Source organism: Arachis hypogaea, chromosome 11 (genome assembly GCF_003086295.3).
Source record: "Arachis hypogaea cultivar Tifrunner chromosome 11, arahy.Tifrunner.gnm2.J5K5, whole genome shotgun sequence".
NCBI lineage: Eukaryota > Viridiplantae > Streptophyta > Magnoliopsida > Fabales > Fabaceae > Arachis > Arachis hypogaea.
In genome coordinates this window covers 138,158,211-138,185,727 of record NC_092046.1, presented here as the reverse complement: position 1 = coordinate 138,185,727, position 27,517 = coordinate 138,158,211, and the positions used below count along the sequence as shown (strand labels likewise).

Sequence of the window (27,517 nt, the reverse complement as noted above, 5' to 3'; positions counted from 1 at the left end):
ATTTTATCAATATGCATTAAAAATCTATTAATATAATGTCTTCTAAAATACTGTGCCAATATATATTATAATAATATTAATAAAAGAAATTTAAAATTCCAAACAACAGTGGAGTATTGTAACATCTACTCTAGAGGCAAAAACTTGACGCTTCGTAAATTTTTTCCTCTTTTTACGTGAAAGCACACAACTCACACACTCGGTGAAATCTTTTTCCTTTCCCTCCAAAGCTCATCACTCACCTCCAAAGCCCGAAGAAAACACTTTCAAAGAGCTCACCATCGCGAAGATCGAAAACCCTCTCGCTATCGCCATTGACCGTCTTCGCCCCCCACTCACCACATCGCTGCACGCACTCACCACATCGCTGCACACACTCACCACTCGACCGTCGCTCCTTCTCGACCCTCCTGCACTGATTGTTGCTGCGCCGCCCTCACCATCGTCGATCTCTGCGCTTCTCATCGTCCTCTCTGTGCTCACGTCGTTGATTAGGTATGTATTAATTTCTATTTGGTTCTGAAATCTGACGGGGTTTAGGGTTCCGATTTTAGAAACCGGTTTCTGCTCGGTAATCACAAACACAACAACTATGCTCTTATTTGTTTCTTATATTTCAATTAGAATGTTGAAATTTGAGAGTAAACCAAGTTGATGCATGAGCCAGATACCCTTGGAGCTGAACCCCTCGAAGAAGAGTTAGGTGTGACACTTCCAAAGGATGCATTCGAACTGATTTTGTTTTTATCCAAGAGTGGTAAGTGGTGTCTGCTCTCTGCTGCATTACTTTAGTTTTGTCTCCGTATTGAATCTGTTTTTATTTTTTTATTTTTTTAAGTTGATACGTTTATAAGCATGATTAGGATGATTAAGATAATGAAACTTTGCCTCCTTTTGTTTGCCTATTTTTGCCATTGTTTTTAGGTAAAACTGCAAGCATGATATAAAATTAAAATGAGGCGTCATTTGTGTTACTGTCGTGAAAGCATATCAGCTGAATATGAAAACAGGAAAAAAACCTAAGAATTCTCTTTATCTTCTAATTAAAGACTTAAATAAGCATCATCTCTAATGATATCTCTTAGGATCAATTAGTCGGAATAGTAAAAAGATTTCACTCCCTATCTAATATTTGAAGATGTTGGTAATAGGTTTTAGCTAAGATCACCATTACACACAGATAGATCATAGATGCTTTGAATTTTAGTGATAATAGCCAATTAAAATGTGTCAAAAAAATAACAGCAAATGGGAAAAAGGGAAAAACTTGGTCCTAGAATGTATAATACTGTTATTTGATGAAGCACAGTGGAAATAGGAGTTTTATTAACCAAGTTTTGAGTTACATATGGATAAAAATAGCTGTATAAATTCTTATGTAGCTTCTCATTCTTGTTGCAATTAAACGGCCATTCCTTAGAAAAAGAATTGTAATGTGTTATTATTTAATTACGCATCCAGTGAAAATAATAATTGTGCAGAAATTTCGTTAAAATTAAAGGGTTACTATAAAACTAATGAGAGTGAATGAATAAAGTAGGAAGAATTGGACGGAAATATTTATCTGTGCTGCTGCGGTCTCCAGCCTGTTATCCGCTCTCCTAAAATTATTTGATTCTGAGTACTCAGCCCCCTACTAATTAATAACATGGTAGGGTAGGGCTCCGCTGTAACTTTCCTCTTATTTCCCCCTGTATTGTCGTTTCTTTTAAATACTATATATAGTTAGTTAGTCCTTTATGGAAGACATGCATAACTTCCTCCAAAGCTTCCAGAAATTTGATTCCTTGCCTACTACTACTACTATAGTACTAATTGTCAAGCATTTTTTGTGTTTTTGTTAATTTCTTTTTCTCCAAAGCGAATTCAATGCAGCTGCCACTAAGCTGTAGAAGGTTTATAAGAGTTACCATACCAGAAGATACTGGGCAGATTGTGCTATGGTGGTGGAGGAACTATGGTTAGTTTTTCATGAAAACATGCCTTTTTTTTGTTGGTGCGCGCTAGGTGTTTGATTAAATTTCTATCTTATACATGTAAATAATTGAATGTTTTTGAATGATGAAGGTGGAAGGCATTGGATTTTGCTGCTCTTAAAAGTAGTTCAGTTTCATTCTTTGATGTGGAGAAACAAGAATCTGCTGTGTCAAGGTGGGCAAGGGCAAGAACAAGAGCAGCTAAGGTATGTTTTTTTTCAATTCATCATGATTAAATTCCAATATAAAAACCAGGCTGCAGCTAACCCAACCAACAACACTAACTTCATCTAGTTCTCTTCTTAATCTTAATTAATTTGATGTGATGTTTGAGAAGTGCATCGAGATTGCTCAGAAGTGTCTTGATGATGTACATGATGTTGTCCTTGATAGTTATTCAGATGATTTAGGTGTCAACATAACAAGAACTTGCTAGGTGTTAAAAATAAGGATTAAAGAGTGAGACAACACAAAAACATTTGTTCATATAGTATTTTTCTTAAGTTATATGACTAGCACTAAGATTTATTCATATATCTTATAACAATTTTATTTTAATAAATCCTCCACCCGAGGAGAAGGGTTTGGTGATGAATTTGAGCTCTGAAATAGAATGGTGGCTGAATATTGAAGAGGGTTTAGGGTTGGGTTTTTGAGTTCTTTACTTCTTTTCTAGTTTTCAGAGCGAGAAAGGGCCAAAGGGTATCATTCTGAATGTTTTTTTTAAATGAAAAAATAAAAATGACGGCGTTTGGGGGACTTTGGTTCTGAACCAGTAACACTCCAAAAATCGGACTGGTCTAACAATTGTTAATTATTGGTTCGACCGGTTTGTATACCATTTTTACCAGACAGTTTTTATCCTTACCGGACCGGTAAAAAAATCAGTTAATCCGATCAAATCGTCCAGTCTGATTTTTTAGAACCATGCTATTTTTGTCTCCAACAAATTTTAGATTAGACATTTAAATCCCCAAATAAATTTAATTAGCTTATTAATCCCCAACAATTCATTTGGTAAGTCACATTGGTCTCTAACCCATTTTGCTCCGTCAACTCTTAACAGAACTATCTTATTTATCACGGTAAGTTATTGTGTCAGACGTTAAATATCACGCATACATAAAAGACAAATTAGTTTCTACGCCTATTTGTGCACAAATGACACTCTGTTTCCTTCAATATTGCTCCTATTCTCCATGATCCTAACCATTATTTTGAAACAAATTCTTTTCCCAATTTAGGTATGTGATTGGTGAACATTGCGACCCTTGAAAGCTCGTCAACTCCATGTCGCCTACGAGAAAAAAAGTGTTAGTGATGATTAAAGCATTAATTGTGTATCAAATGGAGGAAGAAATTGAAAGGCTAAAGAAGAAAACTTAAAACGTCATTGTGGAGCATATACCATTGTCATAGAGTCTAGCATACAAAGAACCCAAAAAGATCATTCTTTAGTTGTCCTTAATTCAAGGTAATAATGTTATTGATTGAATTGAACCTTTCGTTAGTTGAATTGAAGTGATATTCAAGTCTTGGAGAACCTGATATTGTTTTAATTACTTGCAGCCTTATTGGGAAAAAATTGCACATTGTGACTTCTTCACTATCATCCTCCTTAAAACTTAAAAGTGGAGGCCTATATTTCATGAGAAATTGCAACATTAGAAAATTCCATATCTCCAGTTGTACTATTGTTTTCTTCTTCACTACTACTTAAGATCACATTATTTAAAATATAATGATCGAAAAATAAATAAAGCTCATCTCTATCCTTGTTCTCCTTCTTGTTGTCACACATTTTTTTAATCTCCTTGTCTCCATAGATAGTGTGAAATCCGGAATTCAAGGTAAATAGCTTTCGGGTTAAATCAGTATATTTGTTTGTATGCATGATAACTAATATCTTTAAAAAATTTCTTCAAATAAAAAAAATTCACCAAGTTAACATCTAGGAAAAAAAAAACTTAACACTGTCATTTATGTAATGTAGTATCTTTTTATTGTCATTCACAAAATTCTCTCCATATTAAAAAAGAGGAACCACGAGCTTAGTCATGAAAAATGGTAAATATCAATATCACAAGGTCAAACGCAGCTCATAAATAATAGTTTTTTCTTTTTTAATACTTTTAGATAGCGTTTGTTTCCTAAAACTGGGATTGAGATTGGGGACTGAGTATTGTGTTTGGTGACTAGAGATTAGAAATAAAATTTCAGTTCCGACACAAAATTTCAGTCCCTTTAATACCTCCAGAAAGTTGGGACATACGGGACTAAAATTTCCGGGGACGAAGATTGAAACTTTTATAACATTTCTTTTCAAAAATATTCTCATTTAACTTTTAAATTACAAATCTACTATTCAGCCTTTATATTTATCTTAAACTAAACATGATATTGATAACACGTTTTGAGTAAACTCAGAGAAAAGTAAAGAACTGAATATCAATTGCACTAGATGCAGAGAATTAACGTGTTTACAAGGCCAAGTACTTCTGCATTATATGCAGAGCTGTGTACAATAATAATGTGTACTTGGCTTCGTTTGGTTAGTGGGTGGAGATAAATAAGACACAGACACAAATATACAAAATGACATAGACACAATGACACATGAAATTTGAGAACTTGTTTGGTACTCAAGGACATAACACTATATGTAATTTATGATTCTAACAAAATGACAATGTTATCCCTACCACAAACCATCAACACCACTTCTTTACCATTATTTCAATTCAAATTACTACCATTAAAATCACCATAACCACCTCTCTACCACCATTTCAAAACAAATTATAACTATTAATAATAACAAATACAGAATAAATAAAAAATTCAGATCCAATCTAATTTAATATATAAACACAATTTTAAATCAACATTTAAATAAAAAAAATAATATATGAATTAAAAAAAACAGAGAACTAAATAGATCTGACAACGAGAAAGAGAGGCGGAGGAATTGTAGAAGAGAACCGGAGGCGAAATTGGAAGAGCAATATTCCCTGAGACTTCATGTGAAGAGAGAGAGTATAAGAAGAAAGAAAGATCCAGAGCAATGTGACATAAGTTAATGAAATATTCATCATTCATTATTCAGTAACAATGTGTGCCAAAGACATCGGTTTGGTTGATAAGTATACAAGTTAAATACATGGCGCAATTGGCAAAGACCAAACATGATTTCTATGAGTTAAATGTTCATCTGTCTTTTGGTTTTAAGCTTTATTTATATAATTTTTTTATTTAAAAAAACACTTCTTGGTAGAATTTTTGCTGCTTGTAAGTTTTAAATATATCCTCAGAAAGGGGTCTATAGAATACAGAATTGAAAAAGTCCCAACATTCCCAGTCTACTTCAAAGATGCCAGTGCAGATGCAACATTTCGTGATATTCGCTCATGTATTGGCTCCTGCAAAAGGAAATGGAGTTATATTCCTATGACTTTATCAGATAATAGATAGCCAAAATGAAATGTTGAAACATATGGATTACCTCAGACGACAGCACCTCAAACTTTGATTTGTTATAGTCTCATACAAGAAAATATATCTGTCCAACAGAATTAGTATAACGACAAGATTACACGTTGGTTTGGAGAAATAAAGCAGCAGGTAGATCTATTTGAATGAGGATTAGACATGACAGACGTGCCATGCAACCAAAACCATGGTTGAAGCATCTTTGTGTAAAAATTGAATGATTAATTCAAGCAATCCTGATTCTCAAAACCAGTAAACAAATAATTCTATGGGCAATTTATTTGTGTATTTATCACAAAGAAGCACATATCAAGTGGAAAAAAAAGGAGAAAATTTTAGAGAAATACCGCCAAGACAATCGCAAACAAGATCTTCAGGAGCTTCAGGAAGAACCTGAACAAGATTCATTAGTGTGATTTGAAACCTTATTAAAGCATGCAATCTAGTTAATTACAAGTATAAAATAACAATTGTTAGACCAGCCCGATTTTTAGAGTGTTACCAGTTCAAAACGAAAGGCCTCCAAATGCCGTCGTTTTTATTTTTTCATTAAAAAACAAAAACAGATTCAAAAATCAAAATTCCCTCTTCGATAGATACCCTTTGGCCCTTTCTCCCTCTGAAAACTTGGAAAGAAGTATAAAACTCAAAAACCCAGCCCTAAACCCTCTTCGATACCCAGCCACCACCCCACTTTCATCGCCGAACCCTTGCCGGCGGGTGGAACTGTCGTTGTCGCCATCACTTATCATTCTTTCATCGCCGCCACTTCCCTTCCTCCCTCGCCGCCGGTAAGCATTGCTGCTTTAATATATTTTTGCTTGTTTTGTAATAATGCCGATTCTAAGTTGCTGAGATAATGATACTGAATTACTGATTTTGTTAATTTTTGCTTATTCTGAGTTGCTTATTTTCTGAAATAATATTGTTGCTGGATTTCTGATTTTCTGATTTCATGAGTTAATTTTATTGATGGTTAATTTATTTAATTTGTTGAATGCTGGTGCGATTCTGAATTCAATTTAATTTTCATTCTGAGTTTGGAATTAGATTCAATTTAGTTTTTGTTGCTTATGTGTGGAAAAAGTGAAGTTATTCTTTACAATAAATGGTACCTGAAGCCTGTAGTGTGTAAGAACCGCAATTAATCAACCGGTTAATTAAACAATTAATATTGCTTAAATTAGATTCCGAAAAGTTAGAGAGAGAATTTGAGGATTTAAAGGTGATTTTTGGACTTAGTGGATTTTTCTGAGTCAGAAAATGTGTCTTCTACGAAAAATCGTAAAAAATTGCGAACCAACAGTTGAACCGGTTGAACCGGTTCAACTTTGCCCGGTATTGCATGAGAAAAAGTGAAAACCGTAAAAAACCTTAGAAAAACATTAGAAATGGAAAACCAGGCATTAATTTTAAAGGTTTGGTCCGAAGTTGGGCCAAACGGGCTAAAAACGCTAACGGGTTGGACCGGAACCAAGTTGGGCCCAAGCCCGACATATATAAGTCCTTTAAGTGAACCCTTTTCAGCCATAAACCACTCACACAACATAAACACCAGCTGCATGAGAAGAGAGAAAAGAGAAGGGGGAAAACACTATTCACTTCTCACTTCAAGTCGCGATATCTCGAGCTACGGTGCTCCAATTCGCGTGCCGTCAGCGGCTACGCGAAGCTCTTGCCGAGCCCGTCATTTCTATCTAGGCCATGTGTAAGTTTCTCGAGATTATCTGCCCAGTTTTCGTGCCCTTGTGAAATTCGAATTTTTTGGTTTGGTTTTGAGTGAAATCTTGTGTTTTGGATGTTTAGGTTTGCTCTAAGCCTTGCTTAGCATTGGGTTTTGACATCCAAATCTGTTGGAATAGGTAAGAGTCATTAAACCCTTGTGAATTTATATTTAATTGGAACCCTAGGTTGATTGAGGTGATTTATATGTATATAGTTTGATTATTGTGGCTTTGGGAGCTTTTGGAACTTAATTGTGCTTATTGGAGTGGAAGTGAAAGTTTGGATTTTGGTTGAAAGCTCTCTAGTGCTCAATTTTGAGTTTTGGACATATAGGGGATCGACCAAGGTATGGTTTCGGTTTCCTCTATGTAGTATATAATATTCATGGACACTTAGGCTAGTGACCCATAGGATAGGACTGGATTTGAATGGTTGATGAGTTGTTGGATGCTATTGTATGATGATGTATGATAAAATGATGATTTTTGAGTTTGATATTGATAATTGATAGTGGTATGATGAGGATGAATGATTTGTGAAGTTGGAGAGTGAATTATGTTGATAAATGTGATATTGATGTTAATTGATTGGGAATATATTAATGAGGTTTGATTATATGTGATATATCAATATGGAGATTGAGGACGAGGTAAAGTGAAGAAATATGTGGTAAGCTTGGTGTAATATGCCATAGGGTGTTGATTTTGATGAGAATTGGAGTTTGGAATGGTTTGGTTTGGTCTTGGTTGTGTTTTATAAAGGAATTGTGGAAATTATGATTTTGGGTAAAAGTTAGTTTTTGATGAACTTTGTTCGATCATAACTTTTGCCTCGGTTTTCAAAATTGATTGAAAATTATTTAGAATTAAAGATCTTTGAAAACCCTTTAAATCGATATAAAGTTTGTGAAAATTAGAATTTTGAAGAGAAAGTTATGATCATTCAAAGTTGGTGTTAAAAATCTGAAATTCTGCAAAGTTGCATAATTTCATGATTTCTGATATGTGCGAGCGCACACTCTCGTGCGGACGCACACCCTGCGAAAAATTTTGATTTGTGCGGACACCAAGGTTGCGAAAACCGAACCGGTCAATAAACCGGTAGAGTAACCGGTTCAGCGGTCCAGTGGTCTGACCGTGGTCCAACCGGGGTTCAACCGGTTTAGTTAAATATAAAATAAAATTATAAAAAATTAATATATAATTTTCAATATTTAAATTTGATAAATTTTAAACAGAAATCACACAGTATAAATTACATTTAACAAAATAAATCTTCAGCCATAAAAAATATTCTTTCAAATTTTTTAGACATTCTTATGAAGTACATTATCTCAAAAAAAAAAAAACTTCCTATAGTTATTGGCATCAATGTTTAGTCCATGCCAACATTGTTCCAAGCAGGTACTTCATGGCTGCAAAACCACCACAGCTCCAATCTCAGTTGACAACAAAACCTCCACAGCTATATTTCAATACAAAAGCATCTCAAACACTGATCCATTCTCTTCTTCAACTTCAACATGCAAATAATAACCTCAGATCCTCAGCAAACAATAGCATCAGCAACAAACTCATGAATAAATAACAAATAAATCAGAAACAACAAATAACAAATAAATCAGAAACAACTCAAAAAATCAAAATAAATGAAAATCATGAATCCATCAAACAAATAAATCAGAAAATCATGAATAGAAAATAAAAGATAACACATAAATCCATTCCAGCGAACAATAAACCAGCAAGCAGAGGAGGAAGGCGAAACTGCGAACAGAGGAGGCGAGGCTTACCGACGACGAGGATGAAGGCGAGCAACGGTGACAACAGAGGAAGCGACATCGGCGAACACAGAGAAGGTGAGCTCGGCGATGACAAGGACGTGATGGGGGATGGGAAACAGAATCAGGGAGTGTTAGAGACTCAGACTTGAGACCTGAGAGGGTTGAAGGCTTGAATCAGAGGAGAAGAAACCCGAAAACTGAGAACTGAGATCTGAGACCTGAGAGGGTTGAAGCAGAGACTAAGAAATGACACACGGCGACGGCGAGGAGCAGCGAAGCGGCGCGACCCACGGCGAGGAGCAGCGAAGCGGCGCGACTCACGACGACAAAGCGAGCTCGGACAGAGAGGGCGACAAGTAGAGAAGGGGTCGGCAATGAGTTTAAGCTCTGAAATGGGATGGTGGGTGGTGGCTATTCTTGGAATTCGAAGAGAGGAGAGGATTATGGGTGGGACTAGGGTTTTCTGGTGGGTATGAGTGAGAGAGAGAGACAGAAAGGGGTGGGGTGGGGATTGGGGCCTTTTTGGCCTTTCTTTCGTTGTTTTTTTTTTCTCACCTTCAAAACGACGCTATTTAATAGTTTGGTTTCAAAAAAAACCGCCAAAAAACCGGACGGTTCTCCCGGTTCATCGGTTAACCACCGGTTCGACCAGTTTTTTCACCGGTTTTTTGTCAGGCGGTTTCTGACTTTACTCGGACCGGTTAGGTGACCGGTTTCCAGTTTTTCCAGTTGAACCAGCCGGTCCGGTTCGGTTTTCAAAACCATGGCGGACACACACACCTGTGCGCACGCACAGGCAGGGAAGTGCGTTCTGTTTGCAGCGCTAGCACAGCTTGTGCGCGCGCATATCTAAAGAATAATTTCAACTTGTGCGGACGCACACGTCGGAAAGGCCAACCTGTTGGGGGCGCTGGCACAGGTTGTACGAGTGAACAGACCTTTTTATTTTTGACACCTGTGCGTACGCACACCCCTGTGCGTACGCATACTTTTAAAAATTTTCTGGGCGTGCGCACGCACAGGCCCCTGTGCGGCCGCACACGTCCTATTTCTCAAATTTTTCTTATTTTTCAACTATTCTACCTTCCTAACAAGGTTGTAAGCCTCTATAACACCATTTTAGGACTTTTGGGCCTAGTTTTGAGTAATAGAACATGGGATATAACTTAAGGATTCTAGTACATGATGTTATAATAAATTAGAAAATGGAGGCCTAGGTTTTTGGCGTGCTGAGAATGGTTTGACGTTAGGTGAAGGATGATTGATGTATGAGATGAGGAATGATAAACTTTTGATATTTGGAAACTGAGTTATGAATGGACAGTGGTTGAGATGAGTCGAGGACTCGGATTGAGATAATGGATCTCTGTATACTGAAAATGTTTTTTTGAAAACCACTGAAATATTGTTTTTACTAAGATTATGAGATGCTATGCGCCCGGCAGGGACGGTGGTTAATCCCGCCTGTTGAGGTAGCGGCGGCGGCGTAAGAACGGTGGTTAATCCCGCTTACGTTGAGATGTGAGGTCTGAGGTAAGAGTATCCCGCTCGCATCCCTTCGGATCAATAGAGCGTGCAGGCGCAAAACCCTGGACAATGATCCGAGCACTATATCTCGGGGGTTCTCATTGATAATTCCGAAGGGCGACGTCTCCATGGAGATGTGTCGGGTTGGCAGTTGAACCGACAATGTGATATCACAGCCAGTAGGGCAGGCATTCATCATATGCATTTTCTATCTGTTTGTTTGCTTTGCCAACTTGTAATTGTATGCCTAATTGAATAATATGCCTATTTGCTTAGTTGATCTACTTACTTCGTATGCTTTTACTTGTAAATTACTTGCATTGTTATTAATTGTGCTTTCTACTGGGATTGAGGAGGTTCGGAAGGCGGTGGCGATGGGATCGCATGGAGGATAGGTTGGTGAAGGCTGTGGGATAGTGGTGTTTGGTTAGTGTAGAAATCCCCTAAGATGAATTACGCGGTTTATTTAAGTTAATGTTGTTATATTATGTTTATTTGTTTTAGAATGCTTAAGTTTGAATCTTGTTTTATATCCTACATCACTAGGCACTGTTACCATACTGAGAACCTCCAGTTCTCATACCATATCTTTGTTGTATTTTTCAGATGTAGGTCGCAACCCACCTCGGTGAGTTGCTTTAGATGGTGACAGAAGCGGAGGATCTTGGATTCTTTTGGAGTCCTTTTGGTTTATCTTGTTTATACATCTCTCTTTTGTATTTTGTCTTTGCCTAGAGGCTTATTTTAGGAGAGAAAAACTTGTATAAGCTGTTTTCACTGTATGGTTTTGTATACCTGTATATGGCTAGTCGGCTTAAACTCCACGAGTCGAGGCTAGTTTCCTATGATATTATATACTTATATTTTGTTGTATCTTATCTGTTTCTTGTGCCTTAAGCTAGTAGTTTCGTTAGTGCATTTTGCGCTTTTCAAATCCAAAATTTGAGCTATATCCTTCATCGGGCTTCTAGATTATACTATTCTTTCTATATATATAATATGTATGAGCTTTGAACTATCGTAATCTTTGATTAACCTTTACTTTACGATGCGAGGTAAAGCTTAGGCTAATTAGGGTGTTACATTTAGTGGTATCAGAGTAGTTCGTCCTTGTGAGCCTGAGGGATAGACTGATTGTGCTTCATTGCATACTCTGCATGTCTTTTCTTTGATGCTATTAGGTTATCTGTTTGATATTGCATAGCATGCTTGTTTATGAGTGCCTGTTTGGGATAATTGAAGCACTAGGCTTTTGATATTGAGACTGATCACCTTGATATCGATTGTTTGGTGTAGACAGGAACCCTACATGGCTACTCGCGGACGAGGTCGAACACGTACACGAGAAAGTATAAATGAGCAACCGGCTAACAACCATGCCGAATTCATGGCGGCAATGGCGAATCTCGCAAATACCATGGAAGCTAATGCTGCTGCGACTCTGCAAGCTGTGTAGAGGTTAGGCCAACCGGCGGGGAATGGCAATGGAAACGGAGAAGGAAATGCCAATGATAATGCTGAGGGAAATGATGATAACACGGGAGGATTTCCGATGACCTTGGTGACGTTCCTTAAGGTTCATCCGCCCACTTTCCGAGGATCCACTAATCCTACTGAAGCGGATCACTGGTTTCAGGCTATGGAGCGTGCTTTACAGGCGCAGCATGTTTCCCTCAATCAGTATGTCGAGTTTGCCGCTTATCAGCTAGCGGGAGAGTACCAGCCCTGGTAGCAAGCAGAGTGTCGCTTGCTACTACTTCAAAATGCTGACATTCCATGGGAGGTATTCCAAGCGGCCTTCTATAAGAAGTATTTCCCTGAGTCTGCAAGGAAAGCAAAGGAGATGGAACTGATGCAACTGAAGCAAGGTTCCATGTCTGTGGCAGATTACTCCAACAAGTTTGAGGAACTCTGTAGGTTTTCTAGGGTATGTCAAGGTGCCCCGGAGACTTACGAGAGCTGGAAGTGCATTAAGTACCAGAGAGGTTTAAGGGATAGCATTATGACTGCTGTGGCGCCCATGGAGATCCGTGTCTTCTCCGACGTAGTGAACAAGGCGAGAGTGGCGGAAGAATATGCCAAGACCGTGTCGGCATCCAAGGACACTCATGGAGGGATCTCTAGTCGAGGGTGTGACAAGTATTTCCATCCTAGAGGTCAAAGCTTCAAAAGAGGAGGATATGCACCTCAAGGTCAAGGAGGTTTCAGGAAGAACACTCAGACTCAGTTTCAGTATGCTAAGGGGAGAGGAAATCAGAGTAAAAATTCTATGGATTTGACTTGTGTACGTTGTAGGCATTTCCATCCTTATGACTCATGCAAAATTGGTTTAGGTGGTTGCTTCAGTTGTGGGTTGCCTGGCCACATTGCGAGGGATTGCATTCGTGGGAGGAACCAGAATGCGGGCCAGAATTAACATCAAGGTCGAGTCTTTGCTGTGAATGCCAAGGATGCTTCTAAGGCGAATCCATTGATGAGAGGTATATGTTTAATTGGTGACAAATCCTTAGTTGCATTGTATGATACTGGAGCTTCGCATTCATTTATTTCGTTTGCTAAAGTTGAGGAATTAGGTTTGAAAATGTCAGAGTTACCTTTTGATCTGCATGTACATACTCCGCATCAGACAGTTATGACTAGATTAGGTTGTAGACAAGTAGGTTTCAAGCTTGAGGGTAGAGATTTTGTGCATGATTTGATCTGTTTACCAATGGTGGGGCTAGAAATGATTTTGGGGTTTGATTGGTTGTCGAAGAATCGGGTTTTGTTGGATTGTTTTGAACGGACAATTCGGTTTATGCTGGACGGAGAAAATGGAGCGGTGGTAGCTGCGGGATATTACCTGAACTCCATAATGGTGCATTGTAGTGGGAAGGAGTGTCAGGGCTATATTCTGTTGGCTGCTAATGCGTTGGGTGATGCTCAGAACTTGGATCAGATACCGGTGGTTAGAAATTTTCCTGAGGTATTCCCGGAAGATATCCCTGAGTTTCCACCTCAAAGGGAAATTGAATTTGTGATTGAATTGGTGCCGGGAGCCGGGCCAATATCAATTGCGCTGTATAAAATAGCTCCGATAGAGTTGGCAGAGTTAAAAACTCAGTTAGAAGAGCTTCTGAACAAGAGGTTCATTCGACCGAGTGTATCACCATGGGGAGCGCCAGTTTTATTGGTAAAGAAGAAGGATGAAGGAATGCGCTTGTGCATGGATTACTGACAGTTAAACAAAGTGACCGTGAAGAACAAGTACCCGCTGCCAAGGATAGATGACTTGATGGATCAATTGCAAGGAGCTGGAGTGTTTTCCAAGATCGATTTGAGATCCGGTTACCATCAGATAAGGGTGAAGGAGGATGATATTCCTAAGACTGCATTTAGAACACGCTATGGACACTACGAGTTTGCGGTAATGTCCTTTGGGTTAACGAATGCACCTGCTATTTTCCTTTTTGGACAAATTCGTGGTGGTTTTCATAGATGACATCTTGGTATACTCTAAGACGGCAAAGGAGCATGAGGAACACTTGAGGATTGTGTTGTAATTCTTAAAGGAGCGGAAGTTGTACGCTAAGTTGTCAAAGTGCGAGTTTTGGAAGGAAGAAGTAAAGTTTTTAGGCCACGTGGTGAGCAAATGAGGAATAGCTATAGATCCTTCTAAGGTAGAAGCGGTGATGGAATGGGAAAGACCAACGACTGTGACGGAAGTCAGGAGCTTTTTGGGTTTAGCCGGATATTACCGAAGATTTATCGAAGGATTTTCCCGGATTGTGCTACCAATGACGAAATTAACAAGGAAAAAGGTGCCATTTGTGTGGAGGTTGGAGTGTGAAGAGACTTTTCAAACTTTGAAGCAGAAGTTAACTTCAGCGCCAGTTTTGATTTTTCCAGAACCGCATGAACCATTCAAAGTATCTTGTGATGCATCACTGAAAGGTTTGGGTTGCGTGTTGATGCAACATCGGAATGTGGTGGCTTACGCATCGCGTCAGCTGAGACCGCATGAGGTGAATTACCCCACTCATGACTTGGAATTAGCGGCGATTGTGTTTGCATTGAAGATTTGGAGACACCACTTGTATGGAGTGAGGTTTAACGTCTTTTCTGATCATAAGAGTCTCGAGTACATCTTTGATCAGAAAGAGCTAAATATGCGTCAGAGAAGGTGGATGGAGTTGCTTAAAGATTATGATTTTGAGTTGAGTTATCATCCTGGAAAGGCGAATGTAGTAGCAGATGCCTTGAGTCGGAAATCTTTAACAATAGCTTGGATGAGAATCAAGGAAGAGGAGCTAGTAGATAAGTTTGTGGATCTTAAACTGGATATTGGTGAAGTTGCCGGAAGAGCTTGTTTGAACCAGCTACAAATCTCAAGCACTTTTAAATCAGAAATACAAAAGGCTCAGCAAGATGGGCAGAAGCTTCTGCAATTGTTTCAACCAGTTGGTGATAAGAGGCGCGAAGAATTCACTAAGGATGATGAAGGGTTATAAGATACAAGGGAAGGATTTACATACCGGATGTAGGAAGTTTGAGGTGAGATTTGTTGTCGGAAGCTCACAACAGTGGGTTTTCTATTCATCCCAGGAGCACGAAGATGTATTATGACCTAAAGAAGATGTTCTGGTGGCTTGGGATGAAGGGTGATGCAACAACAGTGGTATCCAAGTGTTTAACTTGCCAGAAGGTGAAGATAGAGCATCAGAAACTGTCGGGAATGCTACAACCACTTGAGATTCCCCAGTGGAAGTGGGAAGGAATTGCAATGGATTTTGTGAACGGTTTACCGAGGACTAGGTCGGGATTTGACTCAATTTGGGTGATCGTGGATCGCTTAACCAAATCCACTCATTTTCTGCCTATCCGAGTAAATTGTTTTATGGAGGAGTTGGCGAGATTGTACATCAAGGAGATAGTAAGGTTGCATGGTGTGCCATCAAGCATAGTGTCGGACCGTGATCATTCACATCAAAGTTTTGGGGAGATTTCCAAAGAGCTTTTGGTACGAAGCTATGTCTCAGTACCGCATATCATCCACAAACCGATGGACAGTCGGAAAGAACTATTCAGACGTTGGAAGACATACTAAAAGCATGTGTATTGGATCAACCCGGGAGTTGGGATCGTTACATGCCATTGGTGGAGTTTGCGTATAACAACAGCTTTCATGCGAGCATAGGGATGGCTCCGTATGAAGCCTTGTATGGACGAAAGTGCCAGTCTCCACTTTGTTGGTGTGAATCTGGTGAAGCAAGTGTTTTGGGTCCTGAGGTGATAGCAGAGACTATTGAGAACATTAAGAAGATTCGTGCAAGGATTCTAACTGCTCAAAGTCGACAGAAGAGCTACGCGGACCAGAGAAGGAAACTGTTAGAGTTTGAAGTGGGAGAATATGTATTTCTTCGGGTGACACCGACAACTGGGATTGGAAGAGCAATCAAGGCCAAGAAGTTGAATCCGAGGTATATAGGACCGTTTGAGGTTTTAAGGCAATTCGGGCCGGCGGCGTATCAAGTAGCTTTGCCACCTCATCTGTCTAACTTGCATGACGTATTCCACGTGTCACAACTCCGCAAGTACACGTCGGATGCGGCTCATGTATTGGAGCCCAAGTCGGTGGAGTTGAAGGAGAACTTAACCTTCCAAGTGACGCCAGTGAGGATCGACGACACTAGTGTGAAGAAGCTGCGAGGAAAGGACGTTTCATTGGTTAAAGTTGCTTGGGAGCGAGCAGGAGTAGAAGAGCATATGTGGGAATTGGAGTCCGAAATGCGAAAGGATTATCCCGAACTTTTTTCAGGTAATTCAAATTTTGAGGGAAAAATTTCTTATTTGGTGGGGAGAATGTAAGAGCCGCAATTAATCACCCAGTTAATTAAGTAATTAATATTGTCCAAATTAGATTCCGAAAAGTTAGAGAGAGAATTTGAGGATTTAAAGGTGATTTTTGGACTCAGTGGGTTTTTCTGAGTCAGAAAATGTGCCTTCTGCGAAAAACCATGAAAAACTGCGAACCGGCAGTTAAATCAGTTGAACCGGTTCAAGTCTGCCCGGTACCACATGAGGAAAAGTGAAAATCGTCAAAAATCTTAGAAAACCATTAGAAATGGAAAACGGGGCGTTAATTTTAAAGGTTTGGCCCGAAGTTGGGCCAAACGGGCTAAAAACGCTAACGGGTTGGACCAGGCCCAAGTTGGGCCCAAGCCCAACATATATAAGTCCTTTAAGTGAACCCTTTTCAGCCATAAACCACTCACACAACATAAACACCAGCTGCATGAGAAGAGAGAAAAGAGAAGGGGGAAAACACTATTCACTTCTCACTTCAAGTCGCGATATCTCGAGCTATGGTGCTCCGATTCGCATGCTGTCAGTGGCTACGCGAAGCTCTCACCGAGCCCGTCATTTCTATCTAGGCCATGTGGTAAGTTTCTCGAGATTCTCTGCCCAATTTTCATGCCCTTGTGAAATTCGAATTTTTGGGTTTGGTTTTGAGTGAAATCTTGTGTTTTGGATGTTTAGGTTTACTCTAAGCCTTGCTTAGTATTGGGTTTTGACATCCAAATCTGTTGGAAGAGGTAAGAGCCATTAAACCCTTGTGAATTTATGTTTAATTGGAACCCTAGGTTGATTGAGGTGATTTATATGTATATAGTTTGATTATTGTGGCTTTGGGAGCTTTTGGAACTTAATTGTGCTTATTAGAGTGGAAGTGAAAGCTTGGATTTTGGTTAAAAGCTCTCTAGTGCTCAATTTTGAGTTTTGGACATATAGGGGATCGCCCAAGGTATGGTTTTAGTTTCCTTTATGTAGTATATAATATTCATGGACACTTAGGCTAGTGACCCATAGGATAGGATTGGATTTGAATGGTTGATGAGTTGTTGGATGCTATTGTATGATGATGTATGATAAAATGATGATTTTTGAGTTAGATATTGATAATTGATAGTGGTATGATGAGGATGAATGATTTGTGAAGTTGGGGAGTGAATTATGTTGATAAATGTGATATTGATGTTAATTGATTGGGAATATATTAATGAGGTTTGATTATATGTGATATATCAATATGGAGATTGAGGACGAGGTAAAGTGAAGAAATATGTGTTAAGCTTGGTGTAATATGCCATAGGGTGTTGATTTTGATGAGAATTGGAGTTTGGAATGGTTTGGTTTGGTCTTGGTTGTGTTTTATAAAGGAATTGTGGAAATTGTAATTTTGGGTAAAAGTTAGTTCTTGATGAACTTTGTTCGATCATAACTTTTGCCTCGATTTTCAAAATTGATTGAAAATTGTTTAGAATTAAAGATCTTTGAAAACCTTTTAAATCGATATAAATTTTGTGAAAATTGAAATTTTGAAGAGGAAGTTATGATCATTCAAAGTTGGTGTTAAAAATCTGAAATTCTGCAAAGTTGCATAATTTCATGATTTCTGATATGTGCGAGCGCACACTCTCGTGCGGACGCACACCCTGCGAAAAATTTTGACCTGTGCGGATGCACACACCTGTGCGCATGCACAGGCAGGGAACTACGTTCTGTTTGCAGCGCTAGCACAGCTTGTGCGCGTGCATATCTAAAGAATAATTTCAACCTGTGCGGATGCACAGGCCTGTGCGGACATACACGTCGGGAAGGCCAGTCTGTTGGGGGCACTGACACAGGTTTTGCGTGTGAACAGACCTTTTTAGTTTTGACACCTGTGCGTACGCACACTTTTAAAAATTTGCTGGGCATGTGCACGCACAAACCCCTTTGCGGACGCACACGTCCTGTTTCTCAAATTTTTCTTGTTTTTCAACTATTCTACCTTCCTAACAAGGTTGTAAGCCTCTATAACACCATTTTAGGACTTTTGGGCCTAGTTTTGAGTAATAGAACATGGGATATAACTTAAGGGTTCTAGTACATGATGTTATGATAAATTAGAAAACGGAGGCCTAGGTTTCTGGCGTGCTGAGAATGGTTTGACATTAGGTGAAGGATGATTGATGTATGTGATGAGGAATGATGAACTTTTGATATTTGGAAACTGAGTTATGAATGGACAGTGGTTGAGATGAGTTGAGGACTCGGATTGAGATGATGGATCTCTGTATACTGAAATTTTTTTTTGAAAACCACTGAAATAATGTTTTTACTGAGATTATGAGACGCTATGCGCCCAGCAGGGACGGTGGTTAATCCCGCCTGTCGAGGTAGCGGCGGCGGCGTAAGGACGGTGGTTAATCCCGCTTACATTGAGATGTGAGGTCTGAGGCAAGAGTATTCTGCTCGCATCCCTTCAGATCAATAGAGCGTGCAGGCGCAAAACCCTGGACAATGATCCGAGCACTATATCTCGGGGGTTCCCATTGATTATTCTGAAGGGCGACGTCTCCATGGAGATGTGTCGGGTTGGCAGTTGAACCGACAATGTGATATCATAGCCAGTAGGGCAGGCATTCATCGTATGCATTCTCTATCTGTTTGTTTGCTTTGCCGACTTGTAATTGTATGCCTAATTAAATAACATGCCTATTTGCTTACTTGATCTACTTGCTTCGTATGCTTTTACTTGTGAATTACTTGCATTTTTATTAATTGTGCTTTCTACTGGGATTGAGGAGGTTCGGAAGGCGATGGCGATGGGATCACATGGAGGATAGGTTGGCGAAGGCTGTGGGACAGCGGTGTTTGGTTAGAGTAGAAATTTCCTAAGATAGATTACCCGGTTTATTTAAGTTAATATTGTTATATTATGCTTATTTGTTTTAGAATGCTTAAGTTTGAATCTTGTGATGGATATGGAGCTTAGGATTGTGTTCATACCCTGGGTCGAGATGTCCGACCCGGGATGATCGACGACAAGCCAACCGACCTCTTCAGGTTAGGAACATCCGACCTCTTCTCCAAGAGCTCGGCCAAATCACTACAAAGGCCCAAGAAGGCCCAAACAGAGGAACACGACCCAAATCTAAAGGCAGCCCAAGCCTATAGAGATAAGGGCGGTTCCTTTGAAGATAAGATTACTTCACTCAAAAGATAAGATAAGATAAGATAACTATCTTATCTCCAAAGAAGTCGCTCCTCACCATTATAAATACACTAGAGCACCCAGGTATAACTCATACTCTGATTCTACTAAAAACCTACTTAATACCCTTGCTAACTTAAGCATCGAAGTCCCTTGCAGGTACCACCACCCTCTGGTGACAAAGGATCAGCATCACCACCAGTCCAACAAATCGGACGCGATAGCTCCGGCCACCACTTACAAGTTGGACACGTCAGCGCCGATTAGCACAGAAGATCTCGTTCGAGATTGACCTACAGTTTCAGGTAACCCTCGGAACATTGGCGCCGTTGCCGGGGAACCTGGAAGTCATCCCATCACCATGGCGGACGACCATGACAATGACCACAACTCTGGTTTGGTGGGCAGAATGCCAAACAAAAACACGGACGCCACCTCCAAAGACACACCTCAAAACGGGGGAGATAAGCAACCCCCAAACACAAAAATTTTGGAAGCTATCCGTGAGCAACAGAATCGCCTTAAACAGCTGGAACAAGAAGCTGAACATGAACGTGAAGCCGAAAGAGACCTTCGGAGAGAAACAAGACGACGTCGAAAGCTAGAGGACAAGCTCTTAAGGCTCGAAGCTGATCTCGAAACCAAGACCGCTCGATCCAGTCATGAAGATAGCCCCCACAAAGATCAAGACCCATTCACCAAAGAGATCATGAAAGCTAAAGTCCCAAAGGACTTCAAAGCTCCCGACATGACCCCGTACGACGGCACATCGGATCCAAGCCATCACCTCAACAATTTCAGAAGCAGAATGTATCTCACTAATGCCTCGGACGCTATTTGTTGCAAAGCCTTCCCGACTACCCTAATGAAGACAACAATAAAGTGGTTCGACAGTTTGCCTCCAAGATCCATCACAAGTTTTGACGACCTTGCTAAAAAGTTCCTTGCCAGGTTCTCCATCTAGAAGGATAAAGGCAAACACACTCCAAGCTTGCTGGGAATTAAATAAAGAGATCGGAAAAGCCTTCACAGCTACATGGAAAGATTCAACAAAGCATGCATTGACATACAAAGTCTTCCAACAGAAGCGGCCATCATGGGACTCATCAATGGCCTAAGAAAAGGACCTTTCAGCCACTCAATATCCAAGAAGTACCCAACATCTCTAAACAAGGTTCACAAAAGGGCGGAAAAATATATCAATATGGAGGAGAACTCCCGAAGGGGAGACAGCTCAAAAACCGGATTCTCCTAAACCACCACAAGACAAGGATAAAGAATCCAGGAAGAAAGAAGACCAACCTACTGAGAAACCTATCTCTTGTGGATGTTTACCGAGAAATATGCAACACTGAGAAGATCCCACCACCTCGCCCAATCAGAAGCAAAAAAGGAGGAGGAAGTCGGACAGAATACTACGAGTACCACCATCCTACTAACGAGTGTTTCGACCTAAAGAATGTCATAGAGAAATTGGCAAGAGGAGGGCGATTAGATCGGTACTTAGCCAATAAAGTGGATGAACCAAGAAAAAGAAGAAGGGACGAAGAGGTCGGACGAGGTGAACGTCCACCTTACACCGAAGAGGTCGGACGCGTTGAACGTCCACCTCACACCAAAGAGGACAGACGAGTTGAACGTCCACCTCACACCGAAGAGGTCGCACAAGTTGAACGTCCACTTCACACTCCTGAGAGACATGTTTATATGATAAATGGAGGATTCGCAGGAGGAGGGATCTCTAAATCATCTCACAAAAAGACACCTCAAAGAGGTATATTAAGGAAGGGAAAGAGGTTTGAAAAGGGCAAGGAGTGCGAACAAGCCTTCCGAGATTTCAAAAATTCTTGGGGCAACCACCCATTCTTACCAGACCACGGGAAAGTGAAGAACTCATATTATACCTCGTAGTGGGAAGTCGGGAAATAGCCTCAGCACTAGTCAGAGAAGACGAAAGTGGGCAACAACCCCTCTACTTCATTAGCAAAGCTCTACAAGGGGCCAAACTAAACTATCAAAAGATAGAAAAAGTTTGCCTACGCCCTCATACTCACTTCTCGATGACTCCACCCATACTTTCAAGCTCACACTATCAGAGTTCGGACCAACCAGCCCATAAAAGGCATCTTACAGAAAACAGACTTAGCTGGAAGAATCCTACAGTGGGCAGTCGAGTTATCCGAATTTGATCTTCGATATGAAGCTTGGACAGCCATCAAATCACAATATCTTGCCGACTTCATTATAGAGTACACTGACACCCCGGGAACTCCCACAAAATGGAATCTCTACGTGGATGACTCTTCAAACAAAACCGAGAGTGGTGCAGGTGTAATTATAGAAAGCGATCAGGTAACCTAAATCGAGCCAAATAACCAAACTGAATACGAGGCACTACTGACTGGTTTAAGGCTGGCTAAGAAGGTAGGAGCTTACCGTGTCCAGTGATTCACAAGTAGTCACCTCACAAATAGAAGGAAGATACCAAGCTAAGGATCCCACCATGAAAAAATACCTCAGACAATTCGAGGGACCCTGGACAAAACTAGAGAACAGCACGGACAATTTGGGGGACCCTGGACAAAACCAGAGAACAGCTCGGACAATTCGGGGGATATGACGTCCGACATATACCTCGGGAACAGAATGCCCGAGCTGATGCACTTTCAAAACTAACCAGCACCAACAGCTCGGACAATTCGGGGGATATGAGGTCCGACATATACCTTAGGAACATAATACCTGAGCTGGTGCACTTTCAAAACTAGCCAACACCAAACCAGGGAGTAATAATAGAAGCCTCATCCAAGAAATACTACAAAATCCATCAACCTCGGAGGAAGAAAAGGTCCTAACCATATCAGGTCAGGGTCGTTCCCCCGGAGTTAAGGAAGGAAAACAAACCCTCTCCTCAGAGTCCGGCGACACCAACTCATAATTCTTCTCCTCATCCCTATCCCTACATATTCTATGGAACCTCCTAAGTCGCACATAGTACTCAGGGTCAGCCATAGTAACACACATTAAAACTATGGAATCCAGCCAGTCAGACATGCCATCCGGGATCTTAGTAGACATCTCAGCAATGTTAGTGAGAAAAAGAAAAATGGGGTTACTACCAAACAACTCAAGCAAATAAGGAAACAATTCAGACAATAACAGCAAAACATCAAGTGTTAGATACAGCAGTAAAAGGGAAACCCTAAGACTTACACGAAAGTCCAGGGGCACCCTTTGGAGGCAACAACAGGGTAAGAACACAGAGAAGGGAAGTCGACAATCTATACCTGTTCCGAGGGTTACCTGAAACTGTAGGCCGATCTCAGACGAGATCTTCTGAGCTTATCGGAGATGACGTGTCCGGCTGTGAGTGGCAGCCGGAGCTGTCGTGTCCGACTTGTTATACTGGATGCGCTGCTGATCCTTCGTCATCGGAGGGTGGGGAGTACCTGCAAGAGACTCCGATGCTTAAGTTAGCATGGGTATTAAACAGGTTTTTAGTAGAATCAAAGTATGAGTTATACCTGGGTGCTCCAGTGTATTTATAATGGTCGTGGGCTGACCTTCTTAGATAAGATAAGTTAGTTATCTTATCTTATCTTTTGGGTGAGGTCAGCTTATCTTCAAGGGAACCGCCTTTATCTCTATAGGCTTAGATTGCCTTTGGATTTGGGTCGTGTTCCTCTATTTGGGCCCTTTACTGGGCTTTCCAGTCGATTTGGCCGAGCTCTTTGAGAAGAGGTCGGATAATCTGACCTGAAGAGGTCGGTCGCCTTGTTACTGAACATCCCGGGTCGGATAGCTCGACCCAGGGTATGAACAGTGCCCCTGCTCGAGCTCGGTCTTTTTTGAGGTCGAGTCCTAGTTCTTAGGACTTCGATCCTTCTTTGATGAAGCCGAACTAGAGCATTCGTCGACTTCTTTCTTTCTTTGTAGAGTCTTTGTTTTTGAATGTGGAACGTTTCTTCTTTCGTTTTCCTCTGAGAGCGCGCGCTTTTTGTATTAGCGTCCTAGCCTTGGGAATGTGCGAGGGTTTAATACCTTTATTAATTGCTTTTTAATGCTCCGTTTCCCTTGGCTCTTTTATTTTGAATTTTACACAAAAACGGTTTCTCTTCTTCGTTTCTCTTTGTAACTTCCCCTTTTATTCTCTCGCTTTCTGTTCTCGCCTGAATTTTGCGTTTTTTGCGTTGCGGCGTCATTTGGCAATTTCTGGGTGTTTCTTTGAAAGGCGATTCTGTCTCTCCATCTTCCATCTCCTATCGAAGCTTCCTTCTTTGTTCAGGTTGATTTTTCTTTCTGTTTCTTCACTTCTTTCATCGTTTTGCCTTCGGTTGTCTTTTGATAAAGCTTTAATTTTCGGAATGTATGCTGGAAAGTCTGAACCTTTTGCGTCGTTATGCTCGAATTTACTGTTGTAATGCATGCTTTTGGCATTTCTTCCGATGATTGAGGTTTTGCTTGTTTGCATGTTTGCTTACTATTTCTGACTGTCGCCTTCATATTTTGGAATTTTGGGTTGATGAACTGTTTGATGATCTTTTGAAAAAGACTGTGCCTTTTGTGGTTTTCTTTGCTGATAGACTTTGTAGCAGATAACGTTCTTTCTTTTGCTTTGTCTTTCTCTTCGTGTTGTTGTTTGTCTGGAAAAGGGGGTTTTTTTCTTCGTCGAGGGTTTTGTCCAGATTTTAGCATTGTAGATTTTTTCTGGGTCCTTACCCTGTCACTGCCTCCAAAGGATGCCCCTGGATCTTTGGTGTGGGTCCTGGGGTTTTCCTTTTGTTGTTTGTGCTGTCTGAACTATACTAGCTGAGTTGTTTTGACTTTTGTCCGATATGTTTTTTAGTTATACGCTCTTCTTTTCTTGTTTGTAGGACTAGTTGGCCATGTCTTCTTGCAAAAATATTGTCGAGGCTTCTTCTAAAGTTCCCGAGGGAATGTCTGATTGGTTAGACTCCCTGGTGTTGCTGTGTGTTTTTTTAGCCAATTCTGAATTTTGTGTAGAGCTTAGAAAACATCACCGTCTCTGCAAGAGTAGAGGTCAAGAGAGGAATTATGAATTGGTGGCACCTGACTCTGAGGAGAGGGTTTGCTTTCTTGTCCCGACCCAAGGGGAGTGACCTGGGGAAGGGTCTTCACAGGTGACGTCAAAACCGTCTATGCAGAGCTCTCCCGGCCCGAGGAGAATGATCCCTACTCCTCGAGTCCGTGTGGTGGATCTTCCGCAGTCTTCTGCTGCTGCTGCGTCTTCTCCTCTGGTTGTTCCACCTTCCAAAAGATCTCGAACTGTTGAACCCTTCAATCTGGATGCCCCTGACTTCGATGCTGTTGGGTTTGTCGACCAGCAGATCGGTCCTTATGGTGCCCTCCCTATGGATGATGTGTCACTCCTTCACCATTTAGACTTTATAACTCGAAGTAGTGTCAAGATGGCACATATGGGGGCGGCCTTATATCAGACTGCTCAAGATCTTCCTCTTCATGCTACGAAGGCCTTTATGGAGGAGGCCAAATTAGAGTTCGATCGGATGAAAGGTTTGAAGGAGGAGCTCAAGGTGAAGGTGTCCAAGCTTGAGAAAGAGTTGGAGGGTGAGAAGGCTAGTTCTATTGCCTTGGCGGCTTCTGTAAAGTTGGCTGAAGACACGGCTTTGAGGCACAAGGATAGCTATGTTACGGCCTACAGGGAGGTGATGCGTCTTAGGGAGGAGTTGGAGTCTGCCCGGGTTGATTATGCCGAGCTCCAGGGTCACCTTGTAGGCAACGTAACTGCTGCTTATGAGAACCTGAAGGAGCAGGTTCAGGTTCTTGCACCTGAGGCCGACCTTACTCTCTTCAGTCTGGATAATGTTGTGAAGGATGGCAAGATTGTCCCTGATGATCCCGATGACGATGATGTCGAACCCCTTCCTGTGCCGGTCGCCAAAGTCACTGTTGTGCCGACTTCTTCAGCTCCTCCTGCTGGGATTAGTCATCCCGAACCAGAGCCTAATTGTCAGATATTAAATCGGGATGACGGGACGGTGGATGCAGTGCCTCTTCAGACTCGCCCTCCTTCACCCCGTGTCGATGCTGCCGCAAAGCCTTCTGATGTTAACTGAATTTTCTAACTGCTGGTGTAGATTGCCCGGCTTGTGGGCTTTTTTAAACTTTTTATTTTGTAAGTGATGTTGCTGACTGTTGACACTTTTTAGTTGCTTGTTTAGCAACTTCCTTTTGGAAAACAAAAATAGCTTCCCAAGTTCTTGGGGCTGATTTGGGTAGCCTCTTTGAACTTGTTTCTATTATAACTTCATGCTTTTAATATCATGTCGGTCTTTATCTTTCTTGGTTTTTTGGAAGTGTTGGAGCCTCGTTTGTTCGACCTCTTTGGATTGCCTCTGTTTTTCATACTTGTGGCTTGGTTCCTTTGAGGTTGTGAATGTCGGCCTCCTGAAGTTGTTTCTAGTAATTTGTGTTGTTTGGACCTCGTTCGGGTCTTTATCCGAATTTACTTGGTATAACGCTAAAGCTTTCGGAAGCCCGATCTCGCCATGTCGGTTTTGTCCAAGTTGTTGTTAGTAATCCTCTTTTTTGGACCTTGCTTAGGTCTCTTTCAGGGATTACCTTACGTTTTGGGCCGACTTCTTCACGTTGAGCCCTTCTAAGTTATTTTGTAATCCACTTTCTTGGACCTTGTTCAGGTCTCTTTCAGGGATTACTTTTATAACTTTTATGTTTTGGGCCGACTTTGCCATGTCGGGCCCTTCTAAGTTATTTTTGTAATCCTTTTTCTTGGACCTTGTTCAGGTCTCTTTCAGGGATTACTTTTATAACTTTTATGTTTCGGGCCGACTTGGCCATGTCGGGCCCTTCTAAGTTCTTTTTGTAATCCACTTTCTTGGACCTTGTTTAGGTCTCTTTCAGGGATTACTTTTATAACTTTTATGTTTTGGGCCGACTTCGCTATGTCGGGCCCTTCTAAGTTATTTTTGTAATCCTCTTTCTTGGACCTTGTTCAGGTCTCTTTCAGGGATTACTTTTATAACTTTTATGTTTTGGGCTGACTTCGCCATGTCGGGCCCTTCTAAGTTATTTTTGTAATCCTCTTTCTTGGACCTTGTTCAGGTCTCTTTCAAGGATTACTTTTATAACTTTTATGTTTTGGGCCGACTTCGTCATGTCGAGCCCTTCTAAGTTAAAGTAATCCTCTTTAATAGGGTTGGCCAGACCTCTTTCCAGGGTTTACTTATAACTTTGGTTGACTTGGTCCGACTTCTTAACGTCAGCTAGTCTTTAAGTTATTATTTAACAATCCATTAGGACCTCGTCAGGTCCTTTCTCCGAATCACTTTCGATAACTTCTTTCATTATTCTGTTTTCATCTTTGCCGATTTGTAGAAGGTGAGTTCAATCTTTGTTTGGTCAACCTTTAGATGAATTGTGTTTTCATCTCTGTTGGTCTTTATCGTGATCGTGCAGTGAATTTGTTTTTCACTTTCTGCCGATCTGTTGCTATATAATCGAACGATGAATGTTTCAGATTAATGCGTCTTGAGAATTTGTAGAATATCTAAAACATATTTTACTCAAAAGAAAGTGCAAATATATACATGCGGGAGTTTTTCATCCCTTTAAGTCGGATAGTTTGTAGGTCTTAACTTGGTATCTCATTAAAAAACCTTTTCAGGAAAAAGAGTGTACCTTATACCAAGATCCTTTATCATCCCTAACTATAGTACCTTCTTAGGTTGCAGGCGTGCCATGATCTAGGAAGCTCTCGTCCATCGAGTTCGGACAGTCTGTAGTAGCCCTTCCCAAGTACTTCTACGACTCAGTAGGGTCCTTTCCAGTTTGCTGCCAGCTTTCTTTCTCCAGGTCGAGTTGTTCCAATATCATTTCAGATTAGGGTGAGGTCATTTTCCGTGAAACCTCGTGGCACTACCTTTTGATTATATCTTGAAGCCATTCGATGCTTTAGTGCTTCTTCCCTGATCCGAGCTCTTTCCTGGACTTCCGGAA

General features: G+C 40.8%; 3 protein-coding genes across 4 annotated transcripts; all 3 read left to right on the top strand.

Moving 5' to 3' along the window:
- The first annotated feature begins 146 nt into the window (after positions 1 to 146).
- On the top strand, positions 147 to 3,759 carry LOC112722908 (uncharacterized). Of its 2 annotated transcripts, XR_003162952.3 has the most exons (6): positions 170 to 495; positions 625 to 757; positions 1,862 to 1,960; positions 2,068 to 2,182; positions 3,221 to 3,450; positions 3,546 to 3,759. XR_003162952.3 is itself a non-coding variant. In XM_025774111.3 (5 exons), exons 2-5 carry the CDS (start codon positions 655 to 657, stop codon positions 3,249 to 3,251), a joined length of 348 nt encoding a protein of 115 aa, XP_025629896.1. In that variant the 5' UTR covers positions 147 to 495; positions 625 to 654; the 3' UTR covers positions 3,252 to 3,759. The 2 variants fall into 2 exon arrangements, 1 of the variants encoding a protein (XP_025629896.1); XM_025774111.3 differs by having other exon boundaries at positions 147 to 495; positions 3,221 to 3,759.
- Positions 3,760 to 12,973: 9,214 nt separating this feature from the next.
- Positions 12,974 to 14,990, top strand: LOC140176236 (uncharacterized). The gene is made up of 2 exons (XM_072206166.1): positions 12,974 to 13,626; positions 14,843 to 14,990. Exons 1-2 carry the CDS (start codon positions 12,974 to 12,976, stop codon positions 14,988 to 14,990), a joined length of 801 nt encoding a protein of 266 aa, XP_072062267.1.
- A 688-nt stretch (positions 14,991 to 15,678) lies between these two features.
- LOC112721967 (uncharacterized) lies at positions 15,679 to 24,639 on the top strand. Its single transcript, XM_025772965.1, has 2 exons — positions 15,679 to 16,297; positions 24,524 to 24,639. The coding sequence occupies exons 1-2, from the start codon at positions 15,679 to 15,681 to the stop codon at positions 24,637 to 24,639; spliced, it is 735 nt and encodes a 244-aa protein (XP_025628750.1).
- The last annotated feature ends 2,878 nt before the right edge of the window (positions 24,640 to 27,517 follow it).